At 41.4% G+C, this 20,652-nt stretch overlaps 1 protein-coding gene across 2 annotated transcripts in view; it reads right to left on the bottom strand.

Moving 5' to 3' along the window:
* Nucleotides 1-20,162, bottom strand: part of MED30 (mediator complex subunit 30) — a 28,385-nt gene extending 8,223 nt beyond the window's left edge. Inside the window, exons 1-5 of one of the 2 annotated variants that reach the window (XM_030553738.1) lie at nt 20,043-20,162; nt 17,980-18,185; nt 11,924-12,082; nt 6,445-6,555; nt 5,188-5,369 (exon numbers count right to left, since the gene is read on the bottom strand). In XM_030553738.1, coding sequence (XP_030409598.1) covers nt 5,340-5,369; nt 6,445-6,555; nt 11,924-12,082; nt 17,980-18,153 — 474 coding nt within the window. In that variant the 5' untranslated portion in view covers nt 18,154-18,185; nt 20,043-20,162 and the 3' untranslated portion in view covers nt 5,188-5,339. Of the gene's footprint in view, nt 1-5,187; nt 5,370-6,444; nt 6,556-11,923; nt 12,083-17,979; nt 18,186-20,042 lie in introns of those variants that run through there. The other variant, XM_030553737.1, reaches the window with a different exon arrangement.
* Between the last annotated feature and the right edge of the window lie 490 nt (nt 20,163-20,652).

Genomic DNA, 20,652 nt, shown 5'->3' with positions numbered 1-20,652 from the left:
CACAGGGCTTTTATTAAAAAGGATCATGTCAGCAATGAGGTGGAATATGAGAGGATTCTACTACTTTGATGGTAAGTGAAGATGTAGGTTGAGATGATATCATGTGAGGAAGTTGTAAAAGGCTATGAAGTGGTTCCTAAACTGTATACATGTGGTATTCTTTCTGGGAAGTTGGTTAAGTGTGTGAGTATACTCCAGGATCTGGAATTTCCTGAATCTTATTGCGCCAAAAGCCAATGTGAGTATGTGCTAAGTGAATACTGATACATTGATCGAAGGGGGTAGAGGTAAGATATCATGGGCAATTTTTTTCCCTTTTCTTTTTTTGTCCTTTCATAGTGCTAGATCGAATCCTGTGGATGAGATGAATGGGTTGGACAGATCTGGACTCTGTGGGTCAAAGTTAGATCAACTTCAATGGGAGTTAAAATTACTAACACCTGGAATTTGGTTCAAATCCTCTAGCAAGTCATTTTTTTCTTTATACCCCCACCAATTCCGTTTCATACTGAATCAGTGACGCTTATGTTTGCCTAGTCTTCTACCAGCACAATTTAATTACACATATCCAAGAGTCTAATCACCTTCAACCTCCTTCACTCCCAAACAATATGTATCAAGTAACAATATGTAGTTAACATCAATCAGTATTAGCTGTTATCAGGGCCTTAATGTATTACCATGGTGTGGTCCATCTTGTCAAAGTTTGGTCACTCTTGAAACAAAGGGTAAGAGTGTAGGAAGTATGGTAAAATAAGACTGACACAGGTAAAAGAGATCCAGATGTGCATCTCTGTTTTAAGTGTGTCCTCTTCTGAAGAAAAAAATTGAGTTCCTTTCCAAAAGCATAACAAGTTTCCATTCTCTTTATTTCTGTGCCCACAGATACTTTCCCACAACCATAATTAGCTGTTCAACCCAGGATTGCATTTGAGCTTAGTAAGTACAGATAATGGTGTTAAATGTCATTATTACCAGCATTTTACTTGCAAACATTTTCAACAGAACTAAAGAAACAAAGTCTGTCTTGCTATATAGCAGTCTATTGTGCAAAGAACTTACTTCCTCTTTCCCTCCATGAGCATTAGGGGTATTTCTGACCACTAAATTATGCTATAATTACGTTTTGAAAAAGTGACTGCAAATTCCTGCTAAGGTTGCAGTGACCTTTATTTTTCCCCTTAAACTAGGAAAACAGATGTTAGAGAAAAATTAATATTTCTGTTTAGGTAAGAACAAGTTCAGGATGCTTAGGCAATTTTACTTTGTTCTTTTAAAAGTTCTTGAGAGTGGAATCCTTGAGGAAATGTGGGAAATAGGGCAGGCCTCCTCCTTTACTTTGTGCAGCTTTTGACACCAGATTTACACCGTTATGTGTAGAAGGGAGTAGTGGGGTAATAAATCTGTTACATAAACAACTATTTAAAGAATGGTAAAATTGCAAGTCAAACACTCAAAAATTAAGAAATGCCACAATTAAGGTAGTCTGTGCCAACTTAATCTGACCCCCTTGTATTACTCCTTGGGGACTTCTGTACCACTGCGGACACGCATAATTCACGTGTCCTGCAGAATTTTTTCTTCCCCGCAAAAAATACATTTCTGCCCAAGAAGTGCTGCAGTTCTGCTTTTCACCCACTAGAGGCTGCTGTGGCACCAGAACAGTTAGCGGCATGAACGCAGCTGGTTGTTCTGGCAACACAGTAGGCTCTGGGGAGCAAAAGGTGGAACTGAAGCACTACTGGGGCAGAATGTATTTTCTGTGGGGGAAATTCCTCCAGGAGTAGAAGTTCATCACAGCAACCTGCCTGTGGAGCCAAGTTAGGACAGAGTGGGGCACATAGGGCTGCTGGGGGGTGTCAGAGACTGGGGTTCACAATGGCTAGTGGGGGACAAACTGAGGCACAAAGATGGGGGAGGAAGCTGGGGGTTGGGGATGGGGATGAGGAGTACGGGGACAGAGGCAGATGTGCCTGACTGAATGGGACAGGCTTGGGGTCAACCAGGGTCTGTATGGGGGAGGATCCTAAATTCCCTAACAATCCCAACTCTCCCCACCCAAAAAAACCTGTTCTATATTTCTCTCACCCAAACCCAACAACCCTCCAAGTTCACTCCAGGCTCCTTTCCTCTCCCTCGGCTCCTCCTTACACCTGACTTCACCAAGCCTTTGCGCTGCTTCTGACAGGTGCAGGAAATACAGTTCTGTATTGTAATTTAAATTAATTACTCAAAGTTCTGTATTAATATGCCTAGTAAGGAATATATTTGTCAAGCAAACAAACAAAAAAAAAAGCCTACCAGAATCAAGTTTTTTTTGGTCTGTATTGTTTCAGACATACTTGCTGGCAGATATTTTGAAATAAATTATCAAAATAATTGAAACTGGCATGATTATATTGTGTAATTTTGACAAATAAAATATGCAGCATTTTGCAGAATTTTAAAATATCGTATGCAGAATTTTTATTTTTTGGTGCAGAATTCCCCTAGGAGCAGGGGTCGGCAACCTTTCAGAAGTGGTGTGCCGAGTCTTCATTTATTCACTTTAATTTAAGGTTTTGCATGCTGGTAATATATTTTAATGTTTTTTAGAAGGTCTCTCTCTATATTATATATTATTAATTATATTATATTATATTATAACTAAACTAGTGTTGTATTGTAAAATAAACAAGGTTTTCAAAATGTTTAAGAAGCTTTATTTAAAATTAAATTAAAATGTTGATCTTATGCCGCTGGCCCGCTCAGCCTGCTGCTGGTCTGGGGTTCTGTTCACCTAGGCTGGCAGCGGGCTAAGTGGGGCCTGTGGCCAGGACCCTGGCTGGCAAGGGTCCAGCAGCCAGAATCCCAGACTGGCAGTGGGCTGTGCGGGGCCGGCGGCCGGGACTCCAGACTGGCAGTGGGTTCCATTTGCTGGTTCCTGCCCACCGGGATCTCAGCTGCTGGACCCGCTCAGCTCACTGCCACTCTGGGGTCCCGGTCCTGCCCACACACAGTGGGTACCTACCTTCTGGCCCATTCTCTTCCTCTCTCTGCACTGAGCTGAAGGTAGGAGTGCACTGAGCACAGGGCTGGGGGTGAAAGGTCTACCCAGGAGCTAGAATGAGGGAGGGGGCTCAGGGCTGGGGCAGGAGGTTTGGGTGTGTGGCTCTTACCTGGGCAGCTCCCATTTGGTGTGAGGGATGCGTGCGTGCGTGTGTGTGTGCAGGAGCTCCCGTTTGATGCTCAGGGTGGGGATGTGGGGGGTACAAGAGTCAGGGCAGAGGGCTGGGGGCATGTGAGGGGGGCGCAGGTGTCAGAGGCGCAGGTGTCAGGACGGGGGGGCTGGGTTTGTGTGGGGGTGCCAGAGTCAGGACTGGGGTCATGTGAAGGAGTCAAGCAGAGGGCTGGGTGTGTATGAGGGGGATACAGGGCTCAGGACAGGGACATGGGGTGTCTGCGGGGCACAGGGCTCAGGGCAGAGGGATGGGTGTGTGTGGGGGCACAGGGCCCCAGGGCCCCTGTGTGAGGGGATCACGGCTGGGGGCTGTGTGAGTGGGGTCAGGACAGGGGACTGGTGGAAATATGCCCCTATTCCACCCCCGCACTCCAGGCCATGCCCCCACTCCTTCTCTGCAGACCCCGGGACTCCCATGCCCCATCCAACCCCCACTGCTTCCTGACTGCGCCCCCTCCAGAGACCCCCCGCCTCTAACCACCCTGCTCAAGATCCCACTCCCTATCCAACCCACCCTGCTCCCTGTCCCCTGACTTCCCTCCCCTTATCCAACCCTCCCCGCCCTGGACTCCTTACCATGAGGCTCCTAGCAACATGTTCTGCTCCGCGCAGAGCCAGACACACTGCCCTGCAGGAGTGGGCAGCCCTGCCCTTCAGAGCGCTGTGCGCTCAGCGACATGGATCCAGAGGAGGGAGGAGCATGTCTGCCTCCCCACGGAGCCAAATACTGCCCCGCGGGAGCGTGCAGCCCCGGTCCCCAGAGCGCTGCGCACACGGCGGCCTGGCTCCAAGGGAGGGGGAAAGGCAGGGGAGGGACCGACGGTTTGCTGTGCTCAGCCGGGTGCTCCAGCCCAGGAGTGCGGACCCCGCAGCTTGCTGTGCTGGGAGAGTGGTGCCATTTGCCCACCCCTGCATTAGGGAGTGCCTGGGCACACCAAGTGTGCACACCTATGCTTCTGTCCGCTGCCCCCATGGGGCAGGGCAGAGGGCGGAGAAGAGCGGGCCGGGCCAGGCTGGGCAGGATTTTTAATGGCACGATGCTCTGGCATGCCATTAAAAATCGGCTCGCTTGCCATAGGTTGCCGACCCCTGCCCTACAAGTATAAACTGCACAAAAACAAAATGGCAAATGACTGTTTAGGAAGGAGTACTGAAAAAAAGAATCTGGGTGTTATAGTGGAGCACAAACTAAATATGAGTAAACAACTTAATTCCACTGCAAAAAAGCAGACATCATTCTGAAATGTATTAACAGGGGTGTTGCAAGCAAGACAATGGATGTAATTTTTCCATTCAGCACTGATATGGCTTCAAAACTGAAGTACTGTGTCCAAGTACTGTATCCACACTTCGATGTACATAAACTGGAGAAAGTCCTGAGGAGAACAACAAAGGGGACTAAATGTCTAAAAAGTATGACCTACAAGGAAAGACTGAAAAAATTGGGTTTGTTTGTCTGGAGAACAGCAGACTTGAGAGGGGACAGGATAACAGTCTTCCAGTACATAAAAGATTGTCATAAAGAAGAGGGTGATAAATTGCTCTCATTAGCCATTGAGGACAGGATAAGAAGTAATGGGGTTAAATTGCAGCAAGGGAGATTTAGGTTAGACATTAGGAAAAACTTCCTAAATATAATGGTAGTTAAGCACTGGAACAAATTACCTAGGGAGGTTGTGGAATCTCTGTCATTAGAGGTTTTTAAGGACAGGTTAAACAAACACCTGTCAGGGAAATCTAGATATAGTACTTAGTTCTGCCTCAGTGTAGGGGACTGGACTAGATGACCTATTGAGATCCTTTCCAGTCCTACATTTCTATTATTAGTAACTTATTTTGTTAAAAGAAAGTGTAAACATTTATGAAATTCCACAAGATCATGCCAAGGAAGTTTAAAATACAAATTTGCATACAAGTAAAACAACAAGGTTAAAAACATGTCATAAAACTATCAAAAACACAGTAAATACAGACAGTTTATGTTTATTAACAGTTAAAGATTGCAAATAAATGTGCATAGATTCACAGTATAACATTATACAGGATTCAATATATACAATCCCACTACATCAAACATATAAGATAAAATACAACAGGAAAGCTTTCAGCTGCTTTTCTCTCAATTCACATGCTGTCTCCATGTTTTTGCCTATAGAATGTGTGAATAAATATAGGGTTTTATGTAATATCTGTCCCTCTCTAATTGGGAATTGAGAAGTTGAAACATCAAAGAAATATTTTCAGTGGATTTTCTGGTATTTCTCTTTACCACTTATTCTAATTACTTGGAATCTAGATACTTCTCTTGTTCAGTTGTTTTCTGTCTATTTTACATATACCTGTACTGCTTTCTACTTAGTATTTACACATGTCTATTCCAGCCCTTCAAATATTTAATTAATCCTATCTTTATATTTTACAATTTGAAGGACCTACTACTTGTGTTTTAGTGAGGCTGTATATTTTAGTAACCTTTGTGCACTCTAGTAAATGCTAATTCGTCTTTTTTCTTTTAGATTTGAATAAAATTTTAATTAGCAACTATACCTGCCATTCAGACTGAAAATTTAATAACATCTTTAGCATATCTGATGCATTGTGCTTGAACCAGTTACTGTTCCATAAATGCTACACTTGACAAAAGAAAAGCTCTTCTTCAATTTCTCAAAATACAAAAAGCAGACCCTCTTTTTCCCCCCCTTCAAACAAGGAATTTATTACTCATGAAGGGTGTTGGAGAGGCAGCTCTAAAGTTCATTATTAATCCACAACGTAGTTCTGATAATATTTTCACATCTTACATTATACATACATTCTGCTATCCACCATTCCTGGAGAAGCCTCAAAGCCGCAGAGAACCCAATTATGATCTCATCCCAATCTACTCTCCAAACACTAACCAGAACTACTAGGTACAAACCCAAATGTACCTCATTTATGAAAATCTCACAGCACTGGCTAGGAAACACTGTAGAGAGCAACCTAGTTTCCATTGTTGGGGTGCCTTAATTCTGCAATCACCCAGTAGAACAAAATCAAAAATTGCTGAATGACAGAGAATGCTGAAATCCTGATATACAAGAAATGTTTACTACTGAACTATTTGTCACCTGGGGCCAAAGAGCAAACACACTGCATTTTATGAAGCAATCTAGTAATACAAGCTTCACATGGACAAAGAAACGTATTTTCTGCGTTATGCAAGTCAATCTCAACTTTGTTACCTTATTTACTTCCATGATTTCCCTTCTTTCCTCACTAGCAAAACGAAGCTGGCTGGCAACACCACGATCATCATGCTTGGATCCATCGTCTTCAACATACGGAATAAGTTGCTATGAAGGTGAACCAAATGTTAAGAGTTCAAGTAAAAAACTGTTTTTGCTATGTATGCTAAAAATTTGAAGAGAACCATAGTATGCTCCAGAGTTATGGAGCTCATCAGACAAAATAAACTTCTCATCTACATTTACGGCAATACAGTCAAAATGAAGCATTTCAGTGCCAATGTCATTTCCGTTATAAACCTCTGCTCTCAATACTTTAAATATATTAAACAGAAATCTTAATAAGTTTCCTGATCTGAAGCATATGTTTGTAAAGGACTATTTAGTATTATTATTTCAATACCGTGAAGCTTGTAAACAGTATTTTTTATAGAATCAAGGAACATAGGAAGCAGATTTTAAAATATTCTAACCCTTCAGCTCTCCTTCAGTGGGCAATGGGAGCTCTGCGTGGGAATATATACAAATACAGAGTTCTTAATCTGAACAACTCCTTTGTTTTCTCTTGTGTGTGGGGGAGAGGGGAGAGGGTGGGGAGAGGAGTATGGGAGAAGAGGGAAAGAGGAACAGAGGCAGACAGAGGATAAGAAGGAAAGTTTCTTTTTACAGGTGTGCTATATTAGTGCCAGATTGTCTTTAGCCTTTGGATAGGTGCATAAGAGAGCAAAGACATCATGGCTTTCTCTGGAAGTGCAAATTGCCCTAAAGGGAGGTGGTAATGACATGGCTTACTCAACCACCCCTGCCCACCCCGACACAAAGGCCCACAGAATGGCTCCAGCACACACCCCCAGTACACCAGGGAGGGGTATTGTGCTTCAAGTAGGCACAATGCCTCACAGACCTATGCTTGGCCCATTGAAACTTTATGCAGGCCTCAAGATGGGCTGTGGTTTACAAACAGGCAAAATCTAGCCTTTAATATTTTAAGAAGTCTACATCATGATGTCTTTGTATTTTTGACCATTATAGGTTGATTTAAATAGAAAAATCTTAACAGGAAAATATGTCAAAAATGAGTTTTGTCTTAAATATTTTCCATTGTGATCAGATCAAACAACCCATGTTTCACCATTTCCTACAAACTGCTATTGTAAAAAGAAACAATCTGAACCCCAAATCTGATGAAGTAGTCCTAAATGAATGTTAACACCCATATCCTTCCTTTAAAAGAAAATCCAACCAATTTGCATATAAAAAAATAGACAAAAGTATTTTTCTGAGTAGCAAAAAAATACTGCTCTGATTCAAAAGCAGTACCCTACAACAGCTTAGAATTAGATCTTAGAGTTAATGAAACCTGTATATGAAGGCACACAGTCCACTGTTGGCTTCTTTAAACTTCCATTTCTGAACAAAATCGAGAATTTGGAACCTTTAAACATGTCAACACAATGTCTGAGTCCTCAAACATTAGGCACTGAGAAAAGATGAAGCTGCTAGTAGAATAAGATTCTCTTAAATGTAAACAGAGAACAGACAAAACTAAGATTAGTAATTACTGGAAACATGAAAGGAGAAGACAAGGGTTAAGGATTAGGGAATAGGTTCTCAATCAAATTCACGTTCATTTGTTATTTAGCTACATTGGAAACTGAACCATTTATGCTGAGAGATTGTGAAAGGAAGAGAAATCATGAATACTAAATCATTTATGCAGTCCAAATATATCTGTTATACCACAGATAGCACAATAATTTCCATCCTAACCCATTTTCAGACATTCATAACTTACTGAAACATTTACCCTTTGTACCATAATTTTGCAGGATTGGTCTCTGCTTAAGGGAGGTTATTATTTTTTTAAGATGAGAAAAAACATTAAACATATTTTAAAGTACAAGAGTGGAATCTCCCATCTTCCTCAGACATTCCCAATTAAAAAAAAAAAATCAAATGCAACTCTAGGAGTAAAATGGATGCGGGTAGGAAGTTTAAAGTTGGTATGTAGGAGTCCTCATTTTAGAATTACCACCTTTGAACATACTAGTGAAAAATAGTTCGGATTTAACCCATTGAAAATTGAATTTCATGCATGTGAAATACATTTTGCACGGAATTCTCATTAATCTTCTTAAAGTGGACAGCCAACGAATGCCAAACTACATGTGTCTATCTAAGCTGTACAGTGAAAATGTAATGAAAGTGCATGACTTATAATATTTGCATCTTATAAGGCAGAAGCTACTTAGCTACTAAGGTTCTCTGGAGGAGGGCTTCCTTCACTACCCTGCAGGGCAAGGAGAAGGCATTTTGGTAGCTTGAAGCTAAATATACTACACTATGACATTTCTTTTATTTCTAAACCTAATGCAATTTTTTGATAAAAGTGACTAAGAACATTCAAATTGAACAGTTAAGCACTCAACATTCAGGAAATTCAGGCAAAGAAAGTTTGCAGCTAGGCCAGCTTCGTAGTTAATTGCCTCACATATGGATCTGTTGGTTGAAAAGGAGTTGCACAGTAGAAAGAAGCCAACTATATTAACGTATATAAATTAAAGAGAGATTTATTTTAAAACATTTAAGTAAATAAAGACTGCCAATGAAAACAGAGTATAGCAAAAATTAATAAATTTTTTTTTCAAGATGCAGCACACGTAATCGAAAGCCAGAATCTTGAAACTGGTTCTGATGGAATCAGTGGCAGGATGGGAGCTAAATTAATATAAAAAATAGTGTAGAACATAATATTGTTTTAGTACGTAATTAGAGACTATATCAAAAGCAATGCACAAGGCGACAGAGTTATGGTTACGCAACCTTTTCTTAATCTAGTTTTATTGATGGAATGTTAGTTATAGAATCTGGGAACTGGAAGAGAGCTTGACCTAACACACACACTTCCTTTAGAACCTGAGGACAATTCCTCTGCATTTACCAATGCAATACCATTTTGCTATATTCAGCCCAAATTCCACCTCTTCAAGATACTGTGTTTACCAGCGGTATTTTTTCACTTTCATAATAGAAGGTAATTAAAGACCCTAAGAGGGAATATGACAAAGGGACACGAAATAGTGAATGGTCTAGTTCAGTGGTTTTCAAACTGCGAGTCGTGAATGTAAGGCATTGGGCCACGGCGGTCCTGGTCAGCACTGCCGATCGGGCCATTAAAAGTCTCGTTGGCGGTGTTGCCCGGATAAGACAGGCTAGTTCCTACCTGTTCTGACATCACGCTGTGCCCCAGTGGTGGACATCAGCAGGTCTGGCTCGTAGGTTGGGGGGCCACAGGGCTCCAGGCACTGTCCCTGCCCTGCGCACCGGCGTTCCCGGCCAATGGGAGCTGCTGGTTGGGGTGCCTGCAGGTGAGAGCTGCGTGGAGCCACTTGTGCAACTCTGGCTAGAAGCCAGACCTGATGCTGGCTGCTTCCGGGGTGCAGCACAGTCTGTGGTGCCAGGACAGGCAGGAAGTCTACCTTAGCACCCCTGTGGAGCTGCTAACTGGAAGCTGCCTGAGATAACCTCGCACCCCAACCCATGCCCCAATCCCCTGAGCCAGCCCTGAGCCACCCCAAACCCAGAGCCCCCTCCTGCACTCCAAAACCCTCATCCCCAGCCCCACCTCAGAGCCTGAACGCCCTGCCCAGAGCACTGACCCCCTCCCACAGTCCAACCCTCTGCCCCAGCCCAGAGCCCCCTCCCACACCACAAACCCCTCATCTCCAGCTCTGCTGGGTCACGGGCATCAACATTTTCTTCAACTGGGTTGCCAGAAAAAAAGTTTGAAAACCACTGGTCTAATAGATTCAGCTTCTATTCACCCTGTCTCATAATACACAAGAAGAGGAACAAAATGAAACTCAAAGGTGGCAAACTCAAAATCAATAAAAATAAACTTCTTTCACAAAAAGCACAATGAAACTCATTGCACAAGATATCACTGAGGCCATGAGATTAGGAGGAGTCAGAAAGGGACTGGACGTTAATATGGACAACAAAATATCCAGATATATTATAGGAAATGCTTAAAAAATCCCCAAATCTCATAAACTCCAAGAAGGATATAAATCTACATGCTATGGGGCATAAGTCAAGTCCATCTATCGGGGATTGGGAGGAAACTTGCCATGGAGCAGATTATCCCATAACAGCCTGCTGCAGGGTTTCATGTACTTTTCTCTAAAGCAGGTGGTAATCTTGTCAGAGACTGGTCTAGATGGACCACAGGTCTGATCCTAAATTTCCTATATGTCTTTGCCCTGTTTAGTGAACATTTAAAAACGTATAACACCATGTTTAAATTAAATGTCGAAAATCCAAAAATCTAGTAGTAATAGTAGTAGTAACAGCAGCAGCAATAGTATCCGGAGGCCCAATGAGGATAGGTGCCCCATTGTGCTATACAGTACACTCAGATTAAGTAGGGCATGTCTAAATTTCAAAGAGAAAAAGGTAGTTTTGACAAAGATTAAAAAAATCAAGAGAAAATGAGTTACTCCTCAGGTTTTCTGTTTACTTTTGGCTGAATGGAAAAAGGATTTTCCATCCAGTATTCTTCCTCTCTCTTTTTCCCCACTGGAAAATAATTAGAAAAAGAAAAAATGAGAGCGAAAGTAGTGGATAAAAATCTCCACTCTAACTCCCCCCTGCCCAACCAATGTAGTTTTTTCCCCTGGAAAAGTGTAAAAAAAGACACACAGAAAGAAAGTAAGCTTTTTTCCAATTTGTCTCTCTCTCCCACAAAAACCCTTTCTCCTTTTTTTCAACTGGACAAAGACTAATCCAAAATCTGAAATGAAATGTAATTTCATTTAAAAAAATGTTTCAAATTTTTCATCCTCACAAAGGTAAAAAAACCTCATTCAATATAAATGAAAAAAATGTAGTTCTTTAAAAAAAATTTTTTTTATTAAAAACCCCCCAAATTTCAACCAGCTCCACAAAATGACAATCTGTCCCCTGAAGAGTTTACAGCAGTGGTCCCCAAACTAGTGGGCGCACCCCTCTAGGGGGAAGCAGAGGAACATTCGATGTGGTGGGGTCCAGGACAGCCCTTAGGGGGTGAGGAGGGAGTGCCACCCAACCCTACTCTACCCCCAGCCTCAGTTTGGGCCCTAGCCATGACCTCACTCCCAGCTGCGGCCCCATCTGCAGTCCTGGCCTTGGCTCCCAGCCCTGGCCACTTGCCCTGCTCTTGGCCCCCAACTGCAGCTCTGCTCCTGGTCCTAGCTCCTGACTCTGCCTCAGGTCCTGCTCCCAACTATAGTTCCGGGAGGAGGGGGTGGACAGGTTCCATTATGGATAAGAAAGGCCACAAAATAAAATGTTTGGGGATCAGTGGTTTACAGTCTTGTTTAAAATTAGAGACAACAGCAGAGTATAACAAGCAATCTGAAGGAATGGGTGCTACTGTACCATAAATAAACAATAAAAATCAGACCCATGAATCATGCATATCAAAGTAAATACTTACCTCTATGGGAACAGGATCTAGCCCTGCACAGTTTTCATTGCATTTGTCATAGACTAATCTCAGTTTCCTGAAGAGTATTGATAGCTGACGGAGATGTTCTTGCAGCTTTGTTAATCTGTCTTGATACGTCCCAGTATGATAAGTAACACCATTTGGTAGCTTAAAAAGCCAAACAATTTAAAAAGGAAAATGTTTAACAAAACAAAAAAAAACAACACCAAACAAGTTACTAAAACAAACTTTCCAGCCCATCAACTAAAATTAAGTGTTTATGATTAGTTCTTTTTTACTAGGGCTATCAATTAATCACAGTTAACTCATGCAATTAACTCAAAAAAATTAACTGCAATTAAAAAAGTTAGTAGTGATTAATCACACTGTTAAACAATAGACTAGAAATGCCAATTGAAATTTATTAAATATTTTTGGATGTTTTTCTACATTTTCAAATATATTGATTTCTATTACAACAGAGAATACAAAGTATACAGTGCTCACTTTATCTTGTTATTTTTTATTACAAATATTTGTACTGTAAAAATGATAGAAGACGTATCTTTCAATTCACCTCATACAAGTACTGCAGTGCAATCTCTTTATTGTGAAAATGTAACTTACAAATGTTGATTTTTTTGTTACATAACTGCTCTCAAAACCAAAATAATGTAAAACTTTAGAGCCTGTAAGTCGACTGAGTCCTACTTCTTGTTCAGCCAATCGCTGAGACAAACAAGTTTCTTTACATTTATGGGACATACTGCTGCCTGATTCTTATTTACAGTGCCACCAAGACATTTGTATGCCCCTTCATGCTTTGGCCACCAGCCCTCAGGACATGCTTCCATGCTGATGATGCTTGTTAAAAAAGATAATGAATTAATTAAATTTGTGACTGACCTCCTTCGGGGAGAATTGTTTGTCTCCTGCTCTGTTTTACCTGCATTCTGCCATATACTACATGTTATAGCAGTCTTGGCTGATGACCCAGCACGTGTTTGTTTTAAGAACACTTTCACAGCAGATTTGACAGAACACAAGGAAGGTACCAATGTGAGATTTCTAAAGATAGCTATAGCATTCGATGCAAAGTTTAAGTATCTGAAGTGCCGTTCAAAATCTGAGAGGGATAAGGTGTGGAGCATGCTTTCAGAAGTCTTAAAAAAGCAACACTCCGATGCAGAAACTACAGAACCCAAACCACCAAAAGAGAAAATCCAATCTTCTGCTGGTGGCATCTCACTTGGATGATGAAAATAAACATGCGTCGGTCCGCTCTGCTTTGGATCATTATCGAGCAGAACCCATCATCAGCATGGACACATGTTCTTGGAATGGTGGCTGAAGCACGAAGGGACATATGAATCTTTAGCGCATTTGGCACGTAAATATCTTGTGACGCCTGCTATAACAGTGTCATATGAATGCTTGTTCTCACTTTCAGGTGACATTGTAAACAAGAAGTGGTCAGCATTACCTCCTGCAAATTGTAACCAAACTTGTTTGTCTGCACGATTGGTTGAAGTAGGACTGAGTGGTCCTGTAGGTTCTAAAACATAACATTTTTTGTTTTTGAATGCAGTTATTTTTTGTACATAATTCTACATTTGTAAGTTCAACTTTCATGATAAAGAGATTGCACTACAGTACTTGTTTTAGATGAACTGAAAGTATATTATTTCTTTTGTTTTTACAGTAATAAAAATAAATATAAAGTGAGCCCTGTACACTTTGTATGCTGTTGTAATTTAAATTAATATAATTGACAATGTAGAACACACACACAAATATTTAAATAAATAGCATTCTATTATTAACAGCACGACTAATCATGATTAATTTTTTTAATTGTGTAATTAACCGCAATTCATTTTTTTAATCACTTGACAGCCCTATTTTTTACCTCTTCTCTCCGACTAACAGTCATAGATGTTCCAGTCACTTTCTTTACATTAAAAATTTGCACCTTATCTGCTGATTTTATATGCCAAATCATTGATATAAAAACATCAACAAACTCAAGTCCTATGTAATCAACAGAACCTTTATATGGTCAATAGCTCATTATTTAATATCTTCAAAGCATTTTGCAAATGCTAGCATCTTTCCTATTGATACTCTTTCGTATCAAACACAGATCTGACCAGTTTCAGAGTGGTAGCCATGTTAGTCTGTATCAGCAAAAACAACTAACTAATTAACAATCTAACTCCTGGTTAGATCTGACCAGAGTAATCCACACACTTGTGCTCCAGACATATTCACTATGTCAGGGAAAGAGGCTCCATAATGCAGAGTGCAGCAGTCTGCTCACTTAGCAAAGGCGTTGGATTCTGTATTCATTTCATTTTAGTTAGTTATTAAAAAAAGTTTCAACAACATTTTTAGCAAAAATATTTCTATTTTTTTCAATTATTGTTTCTGTTTATGACCAATTTACAAAAGGCTGAAACTTTTTGAAAATTCAGCATTTTGATGAAATAATTTTCTGAGATTTTGACCAGCTTTAATTTTAAATTTCACAGCTCTCTGTGGGGTTAACATTTGTTACCTAAGATCACTTCTCTCTCCACTGACAGCTAAATTCGACTAGAACCATGAAACTATTTACCAAGAGAGGAGGATTATGACACAGACAAGAGAACGGGAGTCTGGATCTAGACTATGGAACTCACTCTTACAGGACTTCCAAAATTAGAACTTAATACAAAACACACCTCATCAACTTAGCTTTTCCACACTAAGCTCTCTACACAGACTCATATACACATTCATCACAAAACAAAATGTCTTCTACTTTTCAAGTTTTCCCCACTGATGGAAATGAGAGAAAGAATTTGTTTTATTGTTTTCATTCAGGAGGTGATCGTACTCACAACTATAAATATGAATTCTGTAACTGAAGTTAAATCATGAATAGTCAGCGATCTCTACTGCCAATGCATCTAGGTGGCCATCTCAGTCACGAATCAAAGTGATGAACTAAGGGCTTGTCTACACTTGCAGTGCTGTAGCACTTAATGAAAATGCTACCTGCCAACAGGACACCTTTTCCACTCAGCATTGGTACTCCACCTCCCTGAGAGGAGGTAGCTATGTGAATGGGAAAAGCCCTCCCATCGACATAGCGTTGTCTATACCAGGAGTTAGGTTGGCATAACTGGGACACTCAGGAGTGTGAATTTTCAACACTCCTGAGCAATGTAGTTCCACTGACATAAGTTTGTCGTGTAGACTAGGCTCAGTGTCACATTTCTGTGGTTAATAAGAGAAAATAAGAGGCTAAGGTAGATTTCCATAAAACCAAATATTGAAAGGAAATACAGTCATAAATTTCTACAAAAAGACTCCGCTATGAAATCCCGAGACGTGGCTTTAGTACTGTTACATAACACAGAAAATATTTATTTTTAAACAATAACATTATTTCCTCTATATCTAAGTTAATTACTTCATTAAGCTATACCAAATGCATGAGCATTTCTTTAAGAGTTGAAAAGAGAACTAAGATAGACTGTATATATTTGCTAGTTATAGCTTAAAGGGTTTTAATAGATCAAGGCTATGTTAATTGTATTGAATTTCATAGAAGCCATGGTTTCTATCATTCTGCTTAAATGTTGTAAAAATAATTTACACAGACAATTTTTTTGTATCCTCCCTTTGTGATCTAAGGCACATTTTCAAGCAACTAGATTATGTCCTATTAATAATAGTGTACAACCTGTACACCGGTACTACTTTTTTATTTAGTCCACAAATAAATTATTCTTTTTTCACCTTTACTTTTAGTAGGAGCAGGGATAGCTCAGTGGTTTGAGCATTGGCCTGCTAAACCTAGAGTTGTGAGCTCAATCCTTGAGCGGGCCCACTTAGGGATCTGGGGCAAAATCAGTACTTGGTCCTGCTAGTGAAGGCAAGAGGCTGGACTCGATGACCCTTCGGGGTCCTTTCCAGTTCTAGGAGATAGGTATATCTCCATTAATTTATTTTATTTATTTATTTTATCATATAAATGTCATTACAATAATAGAAGATTTGCAATACCTAATCAAACTGTATTGGTCACTGCTCAAAGCAATACCCCTTAAGGCAGTGGTTCCCAAACTTTAACAACCTGTGAACCCCTTTCAACAAAATGTCAAGTCTTGTGAACCCCCTCCTAAAAATGAATATTTCCAGGGATATTCTCCTTTACCTGAATATAAATTATAAAAGCAGTGATCATGGAAATATAAAATTTGTTTTTATGACATGCTTATTACACACTATTTATTATTAATTATTATTTATCATTACAGTATTTTTATTACATTATGAAAACAGCAACACTCTTCCAAGATCTCATTTTCATAGCTTGTATCAGTTTGAATAAGCCTGTTATAAGACAAGGCTCCTATGTTTCATCAACGAGTATCAGATGTGAAACAGTATGAAGGTATTCAAGAAGCCAACTCAAAGAGTTCCTCCTACACAAGCACTGAAGTCTTGAGCAGTCCAGGAAAACAACACACATTACAACAAAGCTTAAACTTGTTCTTCATAATAATTTTAAAAACCATACTAGCTGCCTATTTCATTTTAAAAACAGAAAGAAAAAAAATCCACCTCCCTTTCCATTTCTTATAAAGAGTCTTGAAGTTTAAATCTCCTTAGTGTGATAGATAGGCTTGCTTAGATCTGCTTAGCTCTTGGAAGTCCAGGGTCTCGGGGCTGCTGACCCCGTGCTGCCCAAGGTCCCTAGGGACGGCTCTGTCAGCCATTAGGAAATTTTTTCCCCGAGAACCCCCAGTAACATTTTGTGAACCCTAGTTTGGGAACCATTGCCTTAAGGATACATATTTTTCTTGCAGTTATTTTACAATATTTCTCACTTTACTTTTATTCAAATATAGTGAAGTAGCTCAAATGAGACATCTTCACAGTTAAATTTGGATTTTAAAAAAGTAACTTGTTCAATAAAAAATTTGCAACTCTAGTATGATGCACAGTTCCGGAAAACCTCTTAGAAATGCAATAATTCTCAAGCTATAACATTTTAATCTGTTATATATCAGTTTACAAAGGCTATTCCATTTTGTTGGCCAAATTCTGTCTTGTACTCAAAAATGTTTCTGCTCAACTCCCATTTACTTCAATGATTGTTGGATTCTTCCCACAGATACAAGAATCTGGCCGCTATTATTTCTCTCACCTCCCAAAACAAGTGCTATGACAATCCTAACCCTAACCCCAACCCTAAACTAGTTTATGCAAGATGTAGAAGATGTGACATTGGATGCCACCTTATAGTTTTATGAGATGTTATCAAGCTCAGTATCAAAATGCTTTAGCAATAATCTTTGACATAAATTCCTACGTATAGATAAAAAATTACAATATAATATAACTTCCAACTAAATAAAAAAAATCATAGTCACAGGAACAAATACAAGAATTATATTCCAATTCATCTTCTCAGATTCCATTATTCAAATACAATTACATCTTGGGGTTTATTTGTTAATTTACTCAGTAACCAGCCTGACACTGAAGATTACTTGGACCACTTACTGAGTATAAAAAGAGCATTAAGAATTTCACCCAGTTTTGGATGGAAAATATTATTCTATAATCAGATGATCAAAAGATCTCTGGCAAAATAATCTCCAAAGGCCAGCAAGAATACAGAAATGCAGTTCACGTACAAACAAATTTTGTTATTTCTTAAATGAAAATAGAAACATGAAGACAAAAGTCTTACATTTAGAATGTACCCACAGTACACTAAATGAGGAGTTTCTCTAATTCACAACGCTCAGGCAACCAGTATGGAAGAACAGATTACAGAAATAATCCAGCAGCAATATACAGACAACATATCCTCACCCCCTGAAAGCAGTTTGGTCAAGAATTTGCTCTAAGCTAAACTACCTCCTTCAAATACTGAAAACACGTTCTACACATGCTATGATGTCCCTGATCACCTGTATTACTTTTTTTTTTTAAAAACAGCTATTTGGTAGGAGATGGGAAGGGAACAGAAGAGAATGAAAAGGGAAGGTCTTTCTGCTTCTCACCTGCATATTCCGCAGTAGCTGAAAGATTTCCATTGTCCGAAATACAATATCCTGCACAGTTTCTTGGCCAATGCGACAGAGAGAAGCTGTGTTCACTTCCCGGGCTGCTTGAGCCTGTGGTCCTGAGAAAGCTCCAGGAGGCATCCCTGCCCCAGCGAGAGGAGGAGTGGACATTGTCTGACTCCAATCAATCCCACAAAATTAGGCTGCACACAGACAGGGAGAAAGAGATGTTGAAGTATAGTTCATGAATTCTCAGTTAAAACTCTGTACAGTTACTATACTCTTTCTTTACTCATGACACCCCAGTCCCAAACATGAAAAACAAACTACATTACTAAACAGTCAAAAGATAGGTTGGTGTTTCAAACATCAGGTTTGAAATATCTTCAGCCTCCTTGAACCACAGGTTTGTAACTCAATAGGATGAACTCAGTTCTAGCAATTTATATCCAAGCAGTTCACACTATAAAGGAATTATTTGGATGAGTCCTATCTACTCTATGTAGACATGAAAGAGCCTAGGGCACTTTTCCTAGAAGTAGGAATTTGTCCTAGTACCATTGGCCAAAATTCCTTTCTTTCTACTGTTGTCTTGTATGACTGATGTCAGCCCAGTTGCTGTCCTCTCCACCTCAGAAAGGTTTTTCAGACAGTATATGTAGTCCATGAGCAGCTTTGGGATGAAAGGCGTAATAAAAGTTTAAAATAAATTCCATATCTAGGTATTGTTTCATTTGGTTTATCAAGTTCCTTTCTAGAACTCTAGATGCTTTACACACATTGTACAAACATCTAGAAAAAGGCAAGCAGGCCCAAAACTTTTTACCCCAAGGAAGATGGTTTTGATGTCTGGGCAACATGTCAAAGCAGTAGGGGTTGCCCATCAGAAGCTTAGAGGGAAAAGATGAGAGAAAACACGGGCTTAACTACTCAGTGTGTGGGGTTATCAATCCCCATCCTTTCCTCCCGGCTGCAACATACTTTGAGGTCACCGGACTCTGTAATGTGGAACATGGCGGGAAGTCCTTCGCACTGAAGTGGGGACTCAGTCTCCTATTCTGCTGGGCTTGGGAGGTGACCAATCTCCTATGCTTCTGCTTCTGGGTGGGAGGAGTCAGTTCCAGGGAAGGCAGGAGGCACAGTCCTTTACTCCTGAGTCAGTGATGGGCAACCTGCAGCCCATCCAGGTAACCCACTGGTGGGCCGCAAAACTATTTGTTTACATCAACTGTCTGCAGGCCCACGCTCCTTCCCACAGATCCCATTGGCTGGGAACGGAGGTACACCAAGCCATCTAGATATTTGCCTAGTTTTACAACTGGCTACATAAAAAGCACTATCAAAGTCACTGCAAACTAACATTTCATACAGACAATGAGTTGTTTATACTGCTGTATACACTATACACTGAAATGTACATACAATATTTATAGTCCAATTGATTTATAATAATATGACAAAAATGAGAACATAATCAATTTTTCAGTAATAGTGTACTATGGCACTTTTATATTTTTATGTCTGATTTTGTAAGCAAGTAGTTTTAAGTGAGGTGACACAACAAATCAAACTCCTTAAAGGGGTACATTAGTCTGGAACGCTGGAGAACCACTGCTCGAGGGGTGGAGAGGGTTGGGCTAGTCTTCCACTTCATAGGGAGGGGAGACTTTCTCACCTGTGGGGAAAGCAGTCCTGGGAGGGAGGGGGTGTTGATCCTGATCTCTTGTGGGTCCCAACACCTGTCTGGGGACTGGTGGAGGGAAAGAGGAGCAGCCTCTGAGGATGGGGGGGGATTCCTGACCTGGGGGGAGGGGCAGTCCCGCACCGCGGGGAGTGAAGGGCAACCCTCTACTTCGGGGAGGGTGGGGGGATTCCTGACCTGGGGGGAGGGGCAGTCCCGCACCGCGGGGAGTGAAGGGCAACCCTCTACTTCGGGGAGGGTGGGGGGATTCCTGACCCCAGTGGGGGAGGGGCAGTGCTCTACGCCCGGCGGGGAGGCAGAAGGGCGGGGCTCCTCTCCGCCGAGGAGGTCGCTGAGAGCGGGCTGCTGAGCTACTTACGCCGGGCGGGGGCCGGGCTGACTCCCCCGCTGGGAGGCGGGCGACAGGAGTCTCCGACCGGCGCGGCTAGTTACCCTGGAAACGGCCAGGCGGAAGGAGATGACAGGACTGGGCAGAGAAACGGTAGCGAGGCCGCGCGGGAAGTGACGCTGGAGGAAGGGGCGCGGCGCGGCGCGGCGCGCGGCTCATGGCTGGGAAGGCGAGAGCGGAGCGCGCGGGCGGGGGAGAGCGCTGCGGATGGCGGCGCTGACGCGACGCGTGTTGCGCGGTCAGAGCGGTCCCTGTGGTGCCCCAGGGCCGCGTCTCGGCGGGGGTAGGTGCGGGATTTTTGGGGCTTAACGTGTTTGTTGGCCGAGAAACGCGGACTAGGGCCGGACCTGACCCCGGTGTCTCGGGTTTGTGTGCAGTGACCTACGCCGGAGCGGGCAGGACGCCTGGTGCGAATGTGAACTTCGAAGGCTGCTTCGAGTTTGCTCTCCACAGAGCAGCCGCCGAGAAGAACTGAAACGTTTCTCTTGGTGGGCTGGGTCTAGGGCTGGGGATCCGGGAGCAACGTCACCTCGTGCCCGGCGCTGGGGTGTTGCCAAATCCAAATATTTTTTTAAAGACA

The sequence above is a fragment of the Gopherus evgoodei genome, chromosome 2, assembly GCF_007399415.2.
Source record: "Gopherus evgoodei ecotype Sinaloan lineage chromosome 2, rGopEvg1_v1.p, whole genome shotgun sequence".
In the NCBI taxonomy this organism is placed as follows: Eukaryota; Metazoa; Chordata; order Testudines; family Testudinidae; genus Gopherus; species Gopherus evgoodei.
This window is presented reverse-complemented; position numbering and strand designations above follow the sequence as displayed.